The 21,105-nt window shown below is 38.7% G+C and overlaps 1 protein-coding gene across 1 annotated transcript in view; it reads left to right on the plus strand.

The window, feature by feature from the left end:
- LOC139468042 (E3 ubiquitin-protein ligase MARCHF1-like) overlaps window positions 1-11,696 on the plus strand; it is a 40,837-nt gene extending 29,141 nt beyond the window's left edge. Inside the window, exon 4 of the mRNA XM_071249732.1 lies at window positions 7,207-11,696. Within this exon, the coding sequence (XP_071105833.1) occupies window positions 7,207-7,611 (405 nt within the window). The 3' untranslated portion in view covers window positions 7,612-11,696. The remainder of the gene's footprint in view (window positions 1-7,206) is intronic.
- Window positions 11,697-21,105: the final 9,409 nt, after the last annotated feature.

The following is a 21,105-nucleotide window of genomic DNA, read 5'->3' on the forward strand; positions in this document are numbered from 1 at the left end:
AAATTGTCTCAAAATGCATTGCTTGTACTGTGAACATCATCTTCTCAGAGGGGGCACGGGTGGCCCAGTCGACTAAGGTGCTGAGATTCACTGTGCAGAGTTGCGTCCTTTGGGCACGCCAGAAACCTATGATTGTGGGTTCGAATCCTAGTTCACCCCGATTATGTTTTTAGGTTTGTCAGCACCATACCCGTGCTCGTGGGTTTCATCGAAGTGGTAAATTTCTGAGACCTGCATCACTTCGGGCTTTCTTCCCACATAAGCTGACACGCCGTGATATAACTGGAATACTGTTAAAAGCGGCGTTAAACCCAACTCACTCACTCACTTATCTCCTCAGAAACCACTGGACTAATGAAGATGTGACTTCCCATTCTTGTTCCCACTAGTGATAATGCCCAAATTTGTTCCAAGAGGTGCAATGTGGCCACCATGGCAGCCATTTTGAAAATGCTATTTATTGCCTGTACTCATTCATTTTTGTTCCAAATGTAATGCAAGTTTGTACATGTTAGTGGTAAGATTCAACATATGTTCCATGTTTTGCAATATGTTTAGTTTTGACCTTGGTTAAACCCAATCTCATTACAATCAGATCTAAGTTCACCCGACTGCTAAACTAAGATCTGAGGACACGTCTGAACGACCTTTCATCTGACCAATCAGAGCGACGCTTACAAGATTAGGAAATTGACAGTCGGAATGTGTTTTCTCATCATGCAAACTCGAAAAGGTTAACACAGGGTATCCCGAACAACAGGTACTGGCTGTGACAGATTCCATCAAAATCATCGCCAAACTCACACTTCAATAGGATAAACATTTGAAACAGAAGAAACTTTCCATAGCCCGTAGAAAGTAATGCCATGCAATTCCAGTATTTTCTTTTGTTCAGTTTTCAAATTTTAGATCGAAAACTTTGTCAGGATATTTTTCAAGCGAAGTCTTGAATGGAAGTCTCAGACTGAAGAAGCTGAAGGTTTGCCCTGCACATGATCTATGTGATGACATCATATTTTATTGAAGTCATTAGATGTTAGTGTTAGTATTAAGTCCTCAGTATTTATTCAGAAATTATTAGAATATCACAGTTGACTACTTATCAGGTGAGCTACAGTACCAGTTACATTATTTCTGCTGGTTATTTTGAATCATGGATATTAAAAATATATTTATGTATTTTCTGCCTCCAAGTTTTGGTACCCATGGTCAGTATTTGTTCTTGTTGATGATAAGATCTACAGTACAACATAAACATTCAGGCCTATAACACATCTGTCCATGATCTGTGCATTGCTAGCATTTACTCTTTGTTGTGTCCGCGTCCCATCTGTGCAGAGTGAAGGACACATTTGTTCATTAATAAATATTAGGTTCGTCTGGATTGTCATATGTATGTAAATCATGACACCTTTGTCTGTGATATGATGTTCAGTATTTCCTTTCATCAAACCAAGAAGTCATTAATCTGTACGTATCCAGATGCGACTTGATATCAATTTTTGAGTTGACTCAACAGTAAAAATACACCAGCTTCAATGTCTGATTGTGTTCCATTAATGGATAAAGATAAAAATATCTTGTCTTGCGCCATCGCCATATATATAACTATAATTAAAATAGATTTCTGAATCTGCAAATAAACAGATCAGTTCAGATTACGGTAATGAGACTGTCACTATGCAACTAACGAGTAGCAAGGAACCCTGGTTGGACTAGGCCTCCATCAGGATATCGGCCTTTATTACCAGGCTCCACTGCATATATTGCTGTGTGTCGTACTTGTTCCTTTTATCTGCACATGTCAGCATCTTGTTTCAGCATGAATCGAAATTACCCTGACACATTTACCAAAGTGTGATTAAAGTACAAAGTACGAGTACACAACACACCTCCACACACATACGATATACCCCTGAAATTGTACCAGCCCTGAGCATAGCTTCAACATTAGACTTGGTATAGTGCCAAGTTCCAGCCCTGTTAGGACCATAACATTTGAAGAGATCAAGTGATCTTGGGCTTGTCCTGCACGCATTCCATTCTTTTATTCTTATTGAACAGTTCGATGTCATGATTCGGAACTATCATGATGGGTGTCAGACTCTCAAATGTTTTTCTTACAAATTTGCTTTAGAAGGTCAGAATAATTTTATTAGTTTTAATTAATATTTAAATGATAACAATAAACATGAAGCTGTGTAGTTTCTTTAGTTAGTGAGGCAAGACAAAATCTAAAGGACTGACACATTTAAGTTTCAGGGAGGGTGCCTAGGATTTTATATAAAAAGTAGATTCTTCCAGAAAAAGCTTTATTTTTTTTATGTTTCAGACTGTTGACAAAAATAAATGTCAGCCACAAAAAAATAGGTGACGACACGAGAGAGATTATGAATGATGATTGTGTGACCCAGGCACAGAAAAAAAGTGTGTGTTCTGAAATAAATTCCATCATGTTTGATGAGCTGTTGTTCTGATATCGAATGTATATAGAAGGCCTGGAGGGGTCAGGTCCATTTCTATTCAGTTATTTGTATTGTAATGGGATATTGTTATATGCATCAACACATAGAATGTCGATAAATCGATGTGTTCATATGCATGTTGTTTTGTTTGGGGTGAAAAGGTGTATTTCAGTATGAAGCATTCTTCAATATGATGGTAGAATTAAAACTAGAATACAAATATTCCAAATTTCTGATTGTAATGTTTGGTCCTGGCTGGTCGAATCGGTAAAAAAAGTATATTCATTATGTAAAAGTGTGAAAGACTGATTTTTCCGAAGTTGAGAAAAATGATATTTTCGTTACAGTGAACATAACACTTGATATTTCACTGCTGTGAACATAACCCTTTGACAAAACTATTGTCAAACAAGAGTGACCTCCCCTCAAATTGTCTCCCTTTATTTTAAGTTTCTGGCCTATACACGAGCAGATGGTCATTTATGGAGTTAATATTGCTTCATGTCGTTTATCATTCTCTTGAAAATGTTTCGTTAGAAACTGTAAATTTCTTACTTAACTTGTCAATCGAGATTGTTCATTTCGCAAAGTGCCATTTTTTTTAATTGACCAGCATGTATTCTTTCGCTTCCAACTGCAATTTCGTAGTATATTTTTTGTTAATGTTAATTTTGTATATTATCATATCTCTATGTATGATACAGAATTTTCATGACCTTAAATATTTTTTGTTACTTTGGTTTATATATTTTTAAGATTTTGCAAACATGAAACTACTTTTTTAGTCGCAAATACAAATGGGGGTGAACCTTCCCTGTGGGTTAGGTAGGGAGAATTTACATTTCACGGTTTCACAGTTGTAATGGAATTATTTAATTTCCGGTAGACAACTACATAAAAAGTATATAATACTGTATTCGACATAATAAGTGCCCCGCTCTAATAAGCGCCCATGACAATATTTGCTAATATATTGGCTAGTGAACAAACCCAATTAGCAACCCTTTAGATTGATCAATGTACACAAGATGTATATTTTTCGCGTACAATACGCACTCATGTGTTATATGCACCCTTAATTATGGGCAATTAAATTCTGGAAAAATATATCTGTCGTACATAAACATTTCAGGCTGTCAGCATAAACCACAGAATATATCTTTCAACCAAAAACATATTCTAATAAGAGCCCCCTATATCTAATTTTGAGAGTGCCCTGGGCGCTTATTACGTCGAATACGGTGAATAATATATGTGTCGAGTAAAATATCATTTTTCTCTCATCACATGACTGGGGGCGGTTGGGTAGCCTAGTGGTTAAAGCATTCGCTCGTCACGCCGAAGACCTGGGTTCGATTCTCGACATGGGTATAATGTGTGAAGCCCATTTCTGGTGTCCCCCGCCGTGATATTGCTGGAATATTGCTAAAAGTGGCGTTAAACCATACTCATTCACTCACTCACTCATCTCGTGACTGGGGAAAAGGAGATAAAATATCTCCTTTCCCCCCGTCACTCGATGAGAGAAACATGATGTTTCACTCGACCCATGAAATATCCTCTATATATATGAAATTCCAGGATTGATATGTCACAGAAAAATACTTGCATATTAAGTACATCGATTAATTATATAATGGAGTATGTTATTGACAACATTGCAAATTAAGCAGTAAAAGTGAATAAGTTTTGATTTTGATCATAGGTAGATATCACTCTTCATGATAATGGTAATCATATTGCTTAGCCCTGTGTGTTTGCAAGGACTTTGTGTTAGTGTTACAGTATTAGACTTTGATCAATGAGTGGTCAGGCTCGCTGACTTGGTTGATGCATGTCATCGATCCCAATTGCCTGGATTGATGATCATGATATCAATCACTTGATTGTCTGTTCCAGACTCGATTATTTACAGACCGCCGTCATATAGCTGGAATATTGCTGACTGCAGCGTTAAACAACAAACAAACTTTGATCAATGAATGATGGCCATACAGTTTTGATTATATCATTGGGCTTTCCATATTTCAATATGAATAATTAACCATAATGTAATGTTGGTTTTTAGTAAGTACAGTTCTACAAGTCAAACAGGCTTCCTACAGAAGGAATGCGTCAATGTGTCTTGATACCGCACACGATGATATTGGCGTTAAGATCACACACACAGAAATGTGTGCATGACACATTCCAGCTCTTATCTGTTAATATGAAGGGTCATCTGGGATATCAAACTTCAAACTTGTACTTTATCATGTGGAGACATTTAAGTCAAATGGATTAGCTTGTGAGAAAAGCATAGTACCCTTTGTATTCAGTGGTGAGATTTCTCTTGCTCAGTTCAGTTATTTACCGGGCAACAGTCATATAGCTGTAATAGTGCTGATTGAACTATACACCTTTTAATGATACGGTTAAAGTGGTAGACATCTAAGACCTGCTTCATTATGAAGCAGACATGCCTTGATATGACAGAAATACTGTTCAAAGCCACATTAAACCAAACCCCTAATTTAAACAAATGTTTTTCAAGACAAAAAAAACTGTGCAACGGTGACATGATGTTGAGGGAGACGAGTCACAAATTTTCTGTGGATGAAATTCAAATCTGATAGTGCTGTCGGCTGGATGAAAACACTGAGTTACTAAAATGCTCTCTCTGCTTTATATTGATGCATTTGATGCATAGACTCCAAACCATATACAAGAGATTACCTGGGTCAAGTTTTAAAATCCCTACAAATATTAAGAGAAACAGTAATACTCTTGGTTTAGATGAACAGATTTATTCTTTCAGATCAACTAATATACTAACTAATCTTTTCAAATGTTCCAATGACAAAAGTACTACACATCATTTTGATGGTGGAAAAAAACAATGTTTTCAAGCACCAGTCTTTCCTTTGAAGGAAGACCACATCAGAGGAATTATTGCAGCTTGTATTTACACCTTGTAAAACAGACAATGTGTCCAGCTGTTAGGAGCCTTCATATCAAGGAAGTTGGGCTGAATTTGAGGTTAAAGAAGCCAAGTTCCTGGATTTTCTTGTTAATTATGTAGGGTCGTCTTAACATGAACTAGACACTGTTGCTAACTATAGCCACCACATTATGCTTCTTGAGATTATTTCAAATACTGTTCACAACTATCCATGACAGTTTTGGACACATATTAAACAGATGATTGAAAGTTGTGTACATAATTCTTTTTTTTCCCATGGTAACAAGATAAACCCAGGGTGGCCAGATTGTTTTGTTTTTTTCTAAGCTTACACAAGTGTTCGATTTTGTTTTGTTTATTTAGGTCTTCTGTGGTACAGTTGTAAGACATGTTGCTGAGTCTCTGTGTGCATATGGTGGATAAAGTCCTGAGGGCAGGGCATGGCACTCACTGTCTCACACAATGCTGAAAGGAGTGGGCATCATTAAGAAATGTCAGATCCACTAATTAGTTCTTCGTGTTAACTCCAGGCTTAGAATAGCTCCCCAGCATCCTATGCTGTGTACCATGCGACTTGGTTGTCTCTGATTCATAATTTCAATCTCTAGTTTGTCTGGTCCAGTCTTACCCCAATTATGTTTCTAGCTTTGTCAGCACCATACCCGTGCTCGTGGGTTTCACGGAAGTGGTAAACGTCTGAGACCTGCATCACTTTGGGCTTTCCTCCCACATTACGCTGACACGCTGCAATATAAGTGGAATACTGTTAACAGCGGTGTTAAACCCAACTCACTCACTCACTCACTCACTCACTCACTCACTCACTCACTCACTCACTCACTCCAGTCTTAAATATTTACAGGTCGCCATGATATATCAGGAAAATTACTAAACAACAACAAACAACACACTAATTAGTAATGCTATGGCCCCGGGAAGATCCAGGTTAGAATTAGGTCTTTAGCAACCCATGCTTCTTCTAAGACGCAACTATCAGGATCAGGTGGTCAACTTTGTTGATGCATGTCATTGTTTCCCAATAGTGTAGGTTGATGCTCATGATGTCAATCACTTGATTGTCTTGTCCTGACAAGTTATTTACAGACTGCCGCCATATAGATGGGCTATATATGTGGGCGGCATTACACAACAAATAGACCAACATTAATGATGTGTCATGTTGAGGACCAGGTGGTTACAATGTGTGACCTAATTGTATATCATCAAGCCCTCAACAGCATGGCCCAGTGGAGCTGCCTGGTTAGAATTGGTCCCCAGCAACCTATGCTGGTCAACCTAAGGTGACCTCATGGATCGGGAGGTCAGGCTCACTGACTTGTTGTCATCATTGATGTATGTCATCGTACACCAAAGCCATTGATTACAATATCAATCACTGGATTTTCTGGTCCAGATTCTTTACAGCTGGAACATTGCTGATTTTGACATTAAAACAAACACACACACACACACACACACACACACACACACACACACACACACACACACACACACACACACACACACACACACACACACACACACACACACACACACACACACACACACACACACACACACACACTTTAACTGCAAGGGTATTATCATATCAACCACACACACACACTTTAACTGCAAGGGTATTATCATATCAACTTCTGGCTTGCCAGGCCCAGATATGTTTTCATAGGTTGCTGTCGTGGATAGCTGAAGTAAGTATGTTTAAGGAGCTATTGGCCGCTCAATCACTGACAAGGCAATGTACACACTGTCTCTAAGTGAACTTTCTTCTTGTTTCAGTGGGAGAAGCTTGATATGTCATCAGCAGAAAGAAGGAAAATCATCTGCTCTGTCACATTCCACATGATAGCCATCACATGTGTCATCTGGTCTCTGTACGTCCTCATCGACCGCACCACTGAGGAAGTGGCCAATGGCAACCTGAACTGGCCGTTCTGGACCAAGCTGATAGTGGTCGCTATTGGTTTCACTGGTGGACTTGTCTTCATGTATGTACAATGTAAGATGTATGTACAGTTGTGTCTAAGATGGAGGACCTTCAACCGTGTCATCCATATTGAAAATGCTCCTGAAGATGAAGAAGTTCGGGCTCAGCTTGCAGCACGGATCAAGGAAAGTACATCAGAGCAAGAAGATGGTGGGCTCACTAATACTGCAGCCTTCAATGATTTGGAGATGTTTTGAGGGTGTTGTTGTGACCTTTGGGTCCTACTTGGAATGACAGGACATGCTCAATGAAGCCCTTTGGATCATTTCTGGAATTGATCATTCTCACACGGGTCCTGTCCTTACTCTGAATGATTTCCCAAACAATTTGCAATGGGACCACAGATTTGTTTATTTTCAAATTTTCTGTGTTTTTACAAACTTTTGTATATATGATGCTATTATAAGAATCACAAGTCCAAACTTTCGTACAGTCTGTGATATTGAATGCTAAGTGTAGGTCTTTATAGTGAGATATGAGAATCAAATGTCGCAGGTGACATTGCATTAATGCTACCTTGGTGATCTACATATGTTGTTGATATACGAGTTTACAGTATCCGAAGTCAATTGACGAGAAGAGAAGTCACAGAATTTTTCTGCTTTACCCCAAATGAAGTTTGGAATCCCCCGATATTATTACAAATTGTTTTATTAAGAATCGTGGCTAAGAGTCAACCCACCTTGATACTCTCACTACAATCATCAGCTGAAGATCATCCTCGATTGTCCAGTGTATTATGTCTCCGTTCTGTTATGATAAATATCCTGTACCCTTTGCCAACACATCTTTTTTTTGAGTGGGGTTCAAATGACACACAATGCTAAAAATACCCATCCAGTGGAATTACACCGTTCCTTCATGGCTGACAGAGCAGTGTAGTAACCAATACTCCAATTGCCATGTTACATGCCGTCTAAAATATATAAACCGCCTCCATGGTCTAGTGGTAGAGCGTCTGCCCGGAGAGCGGAAGGTCACACACACACACACACACACACATGTCGCTCTATAAGTGCAATAATTTTGGATGCAACGCTAAACCCAATTTCACCTCACCCTAAATATAAGTAGGACATCTTGAACATAAGAACTTCCCACATTTTTTCAAGCTACAAGTTCATGTTAAACAGTCTTCTGAGTTGGTTAAATATATTAAGAGCTCGGTCATATGAGACTGTGATTTGAATAAAGATGTATGCCAAACATGCATTCAGAAGAGACATTTTGATTGGTTGTTGACTTCAAGCTCATGAGTGAGAGAAATCGTGTGCTAGTTCAGTGATAAGAGAGATGGAGCAGGGGTCGTCACTACCATAATATAGCTATGGTGGCGATTGTGTCCAGGGTATTTATGCCAACAGAATGGAGAGACCCTGGATAGTCGAGGCTGGCTGAAGTTTGGGGGAAGCAATAATTGGTAATAAACATATACATGTACACTGATGAAATAATATTTTTGTAAAACTGTTCCATTGAATATGTACATATAATTGTAACAGTCCTATTCTTTAATTATGCATTTGTATTATGTATTTATTCCTGAGAGTTTAATGTAGGATGGATGACACATGGGTGACAGCTATGTTTACAACCTGGAGTACAACAGGGCTCATTTGGAGGCAAGGAATATACGTGAATTTGCAAAGGTATGATTGAGGTATGGAATAGTTCTTCAATTGTATTAGGGTACTTGAAATTACCTGTTTGTTTCTTAGAAAAAAAAACATATCATGTGATCATTTTTAATATATATTTTTATTCCAAATGTACTTGAATTACAAAAATTGAATTTAGATTGCTAAGAACAACAAAAGTAATAAGATAACAGTAGGTGGAATGAGATACATGGCATATAACTATAGTACTAAACCATTGACATCAGGAGCAGTGGGATAGCCTAGTGGTTAAAGCATTTACTTGTCATGCCAACAACCTGGGATAGATTCCCCACATGTCACGTGTGAGCCTCATGTCTGGTGCACACAGGGACACATACACATGCACACATGCGCACGCATGCATGCACGCCACTATATGAGTGCCATAATCCTGAACGTGATATTAAACTCCATTGCCTTTAACACCATTTTGTTGATGATTTACTGTTACTTGAACTTTATTATTAATTATATTTCATAATATTAGGTTTAGAGTTGCTTAAAAGAGGTATTCCTTGCTCTCCTGTGAGATTATTTCATTCATTGTACAAGGGCAGAGAAGACAACATTGTCAGTCCTTTGTCTGCTCTTGTGAAATGCCGAGATCTTGTAATGTTCTCAGGTGTTTGATATGGTCTGTATTTTCATCCATGTGTCATTGCATTATGGTTTACAGTTGCTATGGTTACATAGGCTATGTTGATGCATATGTGTGTAACCAAGGTGAGAATTTTGTAAGTGAGCAGGAACCTTTGTACATAGCAGCCACTGTATATACAACAATGAAGTCTCACTGGGAGAGATGTCCGTAACCATGGTAACACGAGGAGTACCATGACAGGGGCACAAGAGAAGAAAAATAATGCCATGAGAACAACAATTGCTGTGCAGGATTGCACGAATGTTATGTTGGAGGACGGATGGTGCAAGAAAATGATTATGTATGTGCAGTTAAAGGCATTTTGATCATTTTAGAGACATTCTTTTTTTGATACAAAAACAGTTCCTTAACTAAGTTTTTTATGTATGTGTCAAGGACAAAACAGATATCTGAAATCTCATTTAAGACAGGCCAATATATATATATATATATATACTAGGAAAGGTGTGTCTACAAATGATGAGCCAGTATTTATCGGAAGGACTGTGGCAGTCTTTGGTACCAATTTTTTGCATTTTAGGTCAAGGGGATGTTTTGTTTGTATCTGTTAATCATAAAACTTGAGGTAGCAGGCAAGAAATTTGTTTGAATGACCTGATTAAAATTTGCCCAGGCTTAGTCCCATTTCATGATGCATCAAAATGCAGCTAGATAAATGTCGCGTTTCCTTTCTTTATGTTTTGGCTGTAACTGACATTTGTCTACTCCTTTTAGATGATGTATTATCCTGATCTGTGTGTTGAGAACTTAGGGTTTTACTGTATATGGCTTGAGAATATTGGCAACCCTTTTATTAAGTAAGTTCTGCAGTACCAAGATCAATAAGTCTGATATCAGTCATCAAATCATTGAACTCTTTACCCACTGAGGCCTATTTACCTATTGCTGATTGATGTCATTCAGATGTACCAAGTTAACTGCGTCAGTGTGATAGGTTTGCATGGTTTGCAATATTGCATGGCACATCAGCAGCCGTAGAAATTAACAGTCCAGTCCACTAGTCCTTATAATGATAACATGTAGCAAATCCTTTACAAATGGCCAGTTTCTACTTGTCCTTATGATACCTGAACTATTAGGCAGTTTGGCAAGGACTACAGGACTAGTGCCAATTTCTAACGCTGACATGATGTATGTCTTCAGGGTTAGACACCACCACTGGTCTGTTTGCAAGGAGCTTTAGTGAAAATGGTGGAGGGCTATGATACTCTCCCCAAGTATGCTATTGTTACAAGGACAACTGCTGTGATTGTGTTGTGGACCAGCTTGTTGTCTCCCGTCTCTATCCCTGAAGGTGCACTTGCTGCACGTTGTTGTTGTTGTTGTTGTTTTAACATATGTACCATGTTGAATGTTGCATGGGGATATATTATGTTTATCATCCAAAACTGGCTCCCACAGGAGATATTGCTTGGGCGAGATCAAATGAAATGCAATAAAACAGCATCGCAATGCTTTGCAGACCATTGTGACGTCATTGGTTACCATGGTGTCACAATCAAATGAAATCACTAATGCCTCTGCTACTGAATCGGTAAGCAGTACTTTTTAGACTTAAAACACTGCTTATTACTGTCTACAAACTGAAAAAGTTGGAAGAATGATGTTGGATGATAAATAGAATCTTACCCTTGTGTCTTTTGATCATGTTGATATCAAATATATCAACACTCGTCCATAATAGTTTAAAACTCCTCGCCAAGTTTTACATTTTTTGTCGACTTGTGTAGATATATTTCATATCAAAAGCGCTTGGATGAAATGCTCCATTTATGACACAGTGCAATTTGTTGGAAATTACATAGCGCATAATTTTGTGTATGACATCCGGCATCATGCTGTTTATTTTGTGGCTTTAGGATATCGGACAAGATGTAATTGACTTGATGTCATGATTCATTTCATGTCGGATGTTGCATTGTGTTTGATGTCATGATGCATTGTGTTGGATGTCATGATGCATTGTATCGGATGTCATGATGCATTGTGTCAGATGCCATGATGCATTGTGTCAGATGTCATGATGCATTGTGTCTGATGTCATGATGCATTGTGTTGGATGTCATGCATTGTGTCAGGTGTCATGTTGCATTGTGTTAGATATCATGATGCATTGTGTCAGATGTCATGATGCATTGTGTCAGATATCCATGATTGATTTTGTCAGAAATCACATGATGCATGATGTTGTATATGATGCAGTCTGATGCTGGTATGAAGGGATAAAGAGTGGAGTACGTGCTTGGTCTGGGAAATCTGAGACTATACATATCACCTTGGCATGGTGTTGTCATGGTTACGGACGCTTTATAATTGGAATAGTTACTATTGTGACTGTGATATTACCTGTCCTTTTGGTAGATTTTCTGAGTTGTTTACTTGTGTTGTTGCATAATGAGTGTGTTGAACTTTCAGTGTGTAACTGTTGGGTGATTGACTAGATGGTGATTGAAGAGGGATGTTGGTTCATTAGACACAAGCCTTTCATTCACATGTTTAGAAAAAGAACAGTTTTGATAGTTAATGTGTACAGCTCATTGTAATTTGTAACCGATGGTTACTGCACGCCAGTCCAAGCCTCAGTTTTTCTGAGTTTTCCAAACTGTTATCAGTATTAGAATTGGAAAGCTAAGGCTAGTCTGGACTTCTATTAAAGGTAATTTCATCCCTGTGGGCTAGTGGAAATAGAAATAGATTTTTGGCATTTATATATATTTTAATAATGACTATATAAATGAAGATAAAATTAGAAGGAGCTATTGTATATCAGTGGAAATGGGTGACAGTTGGATGACAGATTATTATTTCCACATAAATGGTATGTTTTTCTAAATAAAGTACCATTTTGTTATGAGAACTGAGTCATTTTCTGACTGTCAACCGTTTTGTATATGTGTGATGACAGTGTACAAGAAGCTACAGTGTGTGTGGGAAGGAACATTAGGGCCTCATCTTCTCCATCTTCACATACTACAGGTTCCAGGTAGTAGCATCACAGGGAGCAGGGCCCACTTGCACAGAGCTTCCCTAGTACTACAACTATTGTATGTCCATGGTAGGTACAGGAGTTACCATGGTCTTAGTGCTGACATCATTTTGTGCAAGTGGGTCCAGATGTACCTTCACTGCATGTGTTAAATGTATTGAATTTTACATGTTTCAATGATTATCAGCAGCTTTCAAACCCCATTCCAAATACATCCCGAGCCCACATGCACAAATGGATCTTAGAGCTACAGCCATCATTGCTCCCATACTTTTCGTCATACTTGCAACAGTTGAGCTCAAAGATCACTTTGTGCAAGAAGGCCATTGTCCTTTTTTACAAAGCGATCTTAGCACTACGACTGTCATAACTCCCATTCTATAACATAGCATTATAACAGTTTAGCTCCAAGATCACTTTGTGCAAGGAGGCTCTGGGTCCTGTTTCAAAAAGCGATCTTAGCAACACGACTGTCGTAACTCCCATTCTTTAACACCTAGACAGTCGTAGGTCAGGGTTGCTTTGTGGAACAGGGCCTTGTTTCAAATCACAGTGTCCACAGACTATGGGTGGTGGGTTAGCTTAATGGAAGTTCTTTCTCATATCGTACAAGTCGGGGTTTGAATCACATGATGGGATATGCTGTGTCTGGTGCCTAGTGGATTTGGTATGGCTGCGGCCTAATAAGATGTAAGTAACATGAGATAAATGCCACTCACTGAGCCTTGTACTTTTTATTGGTTGGTTAACCCCAAAAATGGCCTAAAGTTCAATGTAGGTGGCCAGGTTTTTTTAATAATAAAATTTCAACTTCCACATTAGTACTGCTACTGATGAATGAAAAACAAACTTGTTGATCACACCATCATGGATTTATGATTGATACAAAAAGATAATTAATTGTTATTTTTGTTAGAGAATGGCTTGTATGCATTATGCACCGTATGTTACCAACAGCAGTGATCAAATTTCATGGGTTCTTTTCCATTTCACCCAATCATCGGCCCCAATTTCTTTTTGTATCAATAATCCTTTTATTATTTGTCAGTCGGTCTTGTAAACCAGCTAAAAAGAAATATAAAGCCAAAGCTAGACTAACACATTTCTATTGCTGATATTGAATCTAATCGTAAATAATCCTTCTACTTGAGATTAGTGTATAAGATTTGTGTAGAATAAGCCTCTGAGGTTGTATATAAAATAGGGTTGTGAGGCTGTAGAAGGTTAAGATGGCTGACCATGTTGACAGTTAACGTTGGCTGGTTTATATATGATAGTATCTCGTCTTTCACAATGGTAATTTGTGTTCAGTACTGTGCTTTCTGTTCAATTTTGATTTGTTGACAATGTTTTTCCATGATACACATGGTAAAAGACCTTATTACACATTTAGTTTATGTAACCACTGATGCTTTTGTCGAGGCCTCGCAAAGAAAACATTTAAATTAAAGTTTACAAACTGTCTTATAAAGACTTGAATTTATTAATTGTACATTTATTAATAATATTGGCATTCATATATCTATTTGATATACCAGATGTAAATATATATATAGATATATAAACAATGTGTTACCAAAATACCTGCAAACTTTACATGTTAATATATAACACTAGTACGTAAATATGTTACGATAGGTGGTATATATTTACTGCTGGATTATGAATAAACAGGAATATGAGTACCGGTACATTTGTTTTATAACAGGTAGAAATGGAGAAAAATAATTTTACCAAGAAAAGTATTTTATGTAGATGGATATTAAATAGAGTGAATCCACTACACCAATAAATAACAGTGCTGGTTGATTTGTAGGGCTGGGACGGGTAACTCAGGTACTCGGGTCGGGTGGGTACTGAGTAGGACCGGGGTACCAACAGGACTACCCGTATCCGTGGTTAGTCACGTGATATATTGTTTATTGACAAAAAATATCTGAAACTCTATGGTTACACTACAATTCACTATTGTTTGCAGTTCTTTCTGACTATGCACCCATACCTTCTGACCTTTATAGGTTTGAATAAAGATAAAACTTCAGTCAACTTCAGTGTATGCATGACCAGATCGTTTTATACGTGTATCTAAATACATTTTACCAGGGCTACGGTCAAACTATTCCCAATCAGACTTTTTACACCCAAGTCTTGAGACATATAGTGGGCATCCGGGTAGGGTCGGGTAATATCGTGGTGGGTACCTGGGTAGTAAATTTGGACTCGTCCCAGCCCTAGTTGATTGCCATGTATCCATTTTAGCTACAGCTGTCTGTTACTTCACTACTGTTTATTCCAGAACTTAGTATAACAGTATATTCAGCCAGGTTGTTATTTATAGCTTATATGACAAAGGTCTTGCTGTGGTGTTATTTAGATGTTTCAATGTGTGTCTGTTATTAATGAACAATGCTCTTAACCTTAAAAAATTATTACTGTGTTACACTGTGTATTTTTTCATCAATCATCAATCTTATGATCATTTACCATTGATAAACAAATGTGAACAGAACTTAATTTGATATGGTAGTGTCTACACTTCATAAGGAATGACAGGTCCGATACATGAACCAGAGAACATGTTCTAATTTGAACAAGGGCAGATCCAGCACTGTTTAAAAGAGAGGGGTCCAAAATATCCAGATTTTCTCTCAGTCAATTTTTTTTCCTACAACATACACCATTTGCTTTTCAAAAGATGGGGGGACCCCTGAACCCCCCATATGGATCCGCCTGTTTGAAATATGAAGATTTATTATATATCTACAAAGCCCTGATACTTACACATTCAAAATATGAACAACTCGTGGGTGGTGTTGATTTATTTGATAGGGAACAAATACCAAAGGTAATAAGGTATAATGCTGATGTGGCTACATTGTATCTCCATATCCTTTGTTTAACTTTGAGGCTTTTATTCTCTGGAGCACACTTTGCCTTTATGTGTTATTAACCAACAATGATCTCCTTCACTTCAGTTATTTGCATGAGCTTTGAATTCGGATATTTTTCATTATTTTTGTTGTTACCTAAATTATGTCAATTAATTATGAGAAAACAAAATCCATGCCTTAGATAATGTAATATTTTCATACATTTCATTGCGTAGACCTGGATTTAATTCTTTGTAGTTTGGTTGTTTAATGTCAAGAAGATTCTTTGTACATACATGTTCGTAAACTTTGAGTGTGAATTGAATTGAGAAACAAGATGAACTTATGGTATGAACAGTTTTCTGTAAGCCTGTAGGAGTTGCCTCCCTTTCTCTATTCTGAGTATTTATCGAGCATGCACCATAATTGACTCATATAGCTAAATTGAATACTGTGAGACTCTAATAACAATATTTTGATAGAATATGACATGTGTCACAAAGCTGTTAAGTATATTTAATGAGTTGCTTGAACACTGAGTAAGGAAGCATATAGTCTCCCTTAGCTGAGGTTGTGGAAAATATCAAGCTCAATTCAAAGTAGGGGGTGCTATGGCTTAACACTTTTGTCAAGCACCTGATATTTAAAAGCCAGTTTCCTTGCCTTGTCTCCGTCCAGTCCATTAAAGATCTTTCACCTTTGCACTATTGTCTTCACACATCGCATGTAATTATGTACGTGATTTCTCTTTAGTTTCCCAAAACCATGTTTATTTAAAATAATTGTTTCTCATAACCTGGTAACAAAAGTTTCTTAAGATTTTGGTTTTAGAGTCTCATAGTATGGTTGATTACAGCTTTAAATGTATATTTACGGAGATAGTTTCACGTTTATTATATTTTGACTGACACAATGGCAAATTAAGTCAATTACATTAAATATTTAATATGGGTTATATCCAAAGCAGTACTATGTACCATAAGACATTTAATGTAATTAAGTATCTTAATAAAGGAGTTTGGAGTTTGTGTGGAATAATGCTTTAGATTGCATATTCAATGCACTATACCACTTGTTTATATCAAATCTAGCACGAATGTGATGTACAGGTACATTTGTACATGGTATTGAAGGTTTAAAGGTTGTGACTCATTGAGTTTTTATACGATACAGGCAATACCTTTTGTTTTTGTGTTTATGAATCATCCAAGTCTTGGAGTTTGAAAAGTCAAAACTGTGTTAAAAGTACTGCTGATATGCTATGTGAATGGAATATATTTATTTTGAAACAATTATACTGATACGCTTTGAAAACGCATGATCAGGTTTTCAAGCATCAGACATGAGATGTTTTTGCGTTCAAGTCCATGTCAAAACACATCAAAGGAGATTCCAACCTGAACCACGACATTGTTGTGTTTGATCACCTAATGCCGAGATAGAGAACAACTTAATTTGATTTTGGTGGTCACTTGGCCAAATATAAGGTACAAATTTTGAATATGCGTTTTCAAAGTGTTTCAGTATATATAACACTGACACATGTTTTTGAAATAGATTTATATCCAAAATGCTATCAGTTTGTCAACTAATAAGATCGATGCTTTAATATTTTTTTCTTTTGAAAAGAAATAATTCTTATTTTTACAAATTGGTAAATCCTGAAAATTAAATTGCGGTATGTTGACCATATCTAACTGTATCTTTAAAGATTTCCATTTTGAATTCAGATATGGCTGCTTCATAAACTATCATTCTTTTTTCTCCTTATTGAAGCCGACTTGAATTTTTTAAGAGAGTTAACAGCACAAACAGAACACAGACAACAGTCACAAACATTGCTGTGAAGTTGTCCCCGTAACGCGATGCAATGTTGGTACTAATACTGCTCGAATAATACTGTACAAGAACACACTGGTGGCACCCTTAATCATGCCAGGATCCACTGAGGGTTGAGTTCCAGATTCTCCCCACTACTGATCCTTGCCAGTTATGGCCATACCTATGCTTGTGGGTCACATCCTTGCGGTGATGATCTCCAGACTGCATCACTTCTCCCCTGAGCTGCGATGTGGCAGGAATACTCTTCAATGTCCACCTCACTCCTCACTGTTCTGTAGACTCACTGAAGTCTTAGGCATGATATTTGTTACCAGTTTGTTATTAATTTATAAGTGCCAGAAGCTGTCAGTATAAGTAATATGAATAAACATACACTTGATCAAATGTAAACTATTGACGGTATTGAGGCGGTAGCATGTGTTAACCTTCAGAATGATTGTTTCACTGCTGTACTGAATGTTCTAACCCTGTTCAATACAGGCATCTAACAGCAGGGTTGTGGGTCTTGTTCAAAAGGCATTGTTCACAAACCTTTTTCTGCAAATAAAAACTGGAAAAAAGAAAATCTCTTGTGATTTATTTGCCAAGTAGTTCAAGTAATTCCTTTGTAAGGATCTGTGTGATTTCCAGAAGTAAAATGATGGCTGCCTACCCTGATAGTACAGGTGTGTTGCTTTACAGGCAGTAAACCATCCTCACTCACTCTTTCACCATTAGGGGCGGTCGAGTAGCCTAGTAGTTAAAGCGTTCGCTTGTCACGCCGAAGACCCGGGTTCGATTCCCAACATGGGTACAATGTGTGAAGCCAATTTCTGGTGTCCCCCGCCGTGATATTGCTGGAATATTGCTAAAAGCGGCGTTAAACCATACTCACTCACTCACTCTTTCACCATTGGTTCATGATCTTTTGAGGGGAGCTTCAAAATGCTGTTGAATGTGTTGGGCGTGGTGAGGTGAAATCGTGTTCAATGTCACGTTTAAGATTATTACACTTATATATCAACATGCATGCATGTACATGTGTTTGTTTGTTTTTTGTTATTTAATGCCACACTAAGCCATATTCCAGTGATATGATGTTGATCTGTAAATAATACGAGTTTGGACCAGACAATCCAGTGATTGACATCATGAGCATAGATCTACGCAATTGGGGTCCAATGACGTGCATCAATAAAGTCAGCCAGTCTGACAACCCAAGCAAACCACCAACCTTCCCCTCTCCAACACACACTCTATCCAGAAAACCAGTGAGGTGGTTGAATGTGTTTGGCATTTATGTGCATTCATGTCATAGTTATAGTCATTGAGGTTTGACATGTATATATTAACTGAAGCATTCTCATATCGTGCACAACTTTGAGACTGTCAGTCAATGGATGTTTTGATGCATTCATGAGCTGAGGATATATGTTAAGGCAGGCACCGGTCAAGAAACTGAAAGGTGCGTTCACTGTTGAAGCCATTTTTCAATGTGGAATTCTACCCATTGTGGCACAACATATATATTTTAGGCCTCAGCTTAAGGAAAATTGGATCTACACTTAGATCTTGTCACTCCATTAATGCCACCGTTGGAGTTCCATGTTAGAATAGGTCCTCAGCAACCTAAGCTGGTTTTCAGAGGCGACTTGCCAGTAATTGAACTGGTGGTCATGCTCAGTAATTTTGTTGATTGTGTGTCAAAGGTGTGAACCATTGCTCATACTAGCAATCACTGGATTGTCTGGTCCAGACTCAATTATTACAGGTGGCTGGAATATTGATGGGTGGGCATTAACACTACACATAAACAACATAGTTAATGAAGCTATTGGCCACACAAGAATACTTTGTCCAATTTAAGAAGATTTAGATTCTGTATGGCCTAACTGACTGAAAAAGCCACAAAAATAAAACTGAACAAGAGATTTTATTACCTGTAAGGTGACCACAGAAACATATAGACTTCATAACCTGTCAGATGACCACAGGAGGACACCAGAGACTTCATTACCATGGATGGGACACCAGAAGCTTTGCAACCTGTCAGGTGACCACAGGAAGACACCAGAGACTTCATAACCTGTCAAGTGGCCACAGGAAGACACCATAGACTTCATAACCTGTCAGGTGACCACAGGAAGACACCAGAGACTTCATAACCTGTCAGGTGACCACAGGAAGACACCATAGACTTCATAACCTGTCAGGTGACCACAGGAAGACACCAGAGACTTCATAACCTGCCAGATGACCACAGGAGGACACAAGAGACGTCATAACCTGTCAGGTGGCCACAGGAAGACACCAGAGACGTCATAACCTGTCAGGTAGCCACAGGAAGACACCAGAGACTGCATAACCTGTCAGGTGGCCACAGGAAGACACCATAGACATCATAACCTGTCAGGTGACCACAGGAAGACACCATAGACTTCATAACCTGTCAGGTTGCCACAGGAAGACACCAGAGACTGCATAACCTGTCAGGTGGCCACAGGAAGACACCATAGACTACATAACCTGTCAGGTGACCACAGGAAGACACCATAGACTTCATAACCTGTCAGGTGGCCACAGGAAGACACCAGAGACTTCATAACCTGTCAGGTTGCCACATGAAGACACCATAGACTTCATTACCATGGATGGGACACCAGAAGCTTTGCAACCTGTCAGGTGACCACAGGAAGACACCAGAGACTTCATAACCTGTCAGGTGGCCACGGGAAGACACCAGAGACTTCATAACCTGTCAGGTGACTACAGGAAGACACCAGAGACTACATAACCTGTCAGGTGACCAAAGGAAGACACCATAGACTTCATAACCTGTCAGGTGGCCACATGAAGACACCAGAGACGTCATAACCTGTCAAGTGACCAAAGGAAGACACCATAGACTTCATAACCTGTCAGGTGGCCACAGGAAGACACCAGAGACTTCATAACCTGTCAGGTGACCAAAGGAAGACACCAGAGACGTCATAACCTGTCAGGTGGCCACAGGAAGACACCAGAGACGTCATAAGCTGTCAGGTGACCACAGGAAGACACCAGAGACTTCATAACCTGTCAGGTGGCCACAGGAAGACACCATAGACTTCATAACCTGTCAGGTGGCCACAGGAAGACACCATAGACTTCACAACCTGCCAGAGGACCACAGGAAGACACCAGAGACGTCATAACCTGTCAGGTGGCCACAGGAAGACACCATAGACTTCATAACCTGTCAGGTGACCACAGGAAGACACCATAGACTTCACAACCTGCCAGATGACCACAGGAAGACACCAGAGACGTCATAACCTGCCAGATGACCACAGGAGGACACAAGAGACGTCATAACCTGTCAGATGACCACAGGAAGACACCAGAGACGTCATAACCTGTCAGGTGGCCACAGGAAGACACCATAGACTTCATAACCTGTCAGGTGACCACAGGAAGACCCCAGAGACTTCATAACCTGTCAGGTGACCACAGGAAGACACCAGAGACTCCATAACCTGTCAGATGACCACAGGAAGACACCAGATACTTCATTACCATGGAAGGGACACCAGAAACTTTGCAACCTGTTAGGTGGCCACAGTAAGACACCCGATGACCCCACAGTCCACACCAGAGGGCTTATACCAACTACTGAAAGCCAGAGAAAAATAAGAAATATAACGGGAGCCATC

The sequence above is a fragment of the Haliotis cracherodii genome, unplaced genomic scaffold, assembly GCF_022045235.1.
Source record: "Haliotis cracherodii isolate W230 unplaced genomic scaffold, xgHalCrac1.p SCAF_2, whole genome shotgun sequence".
In the NCBI taxonomy this organism is placed as follows: Eukaryota; Metazoa; Mollusca; class Gastropoda; order Lepetellida; family Haliotidae; genus Haliotis; species Haliotis cracherodii.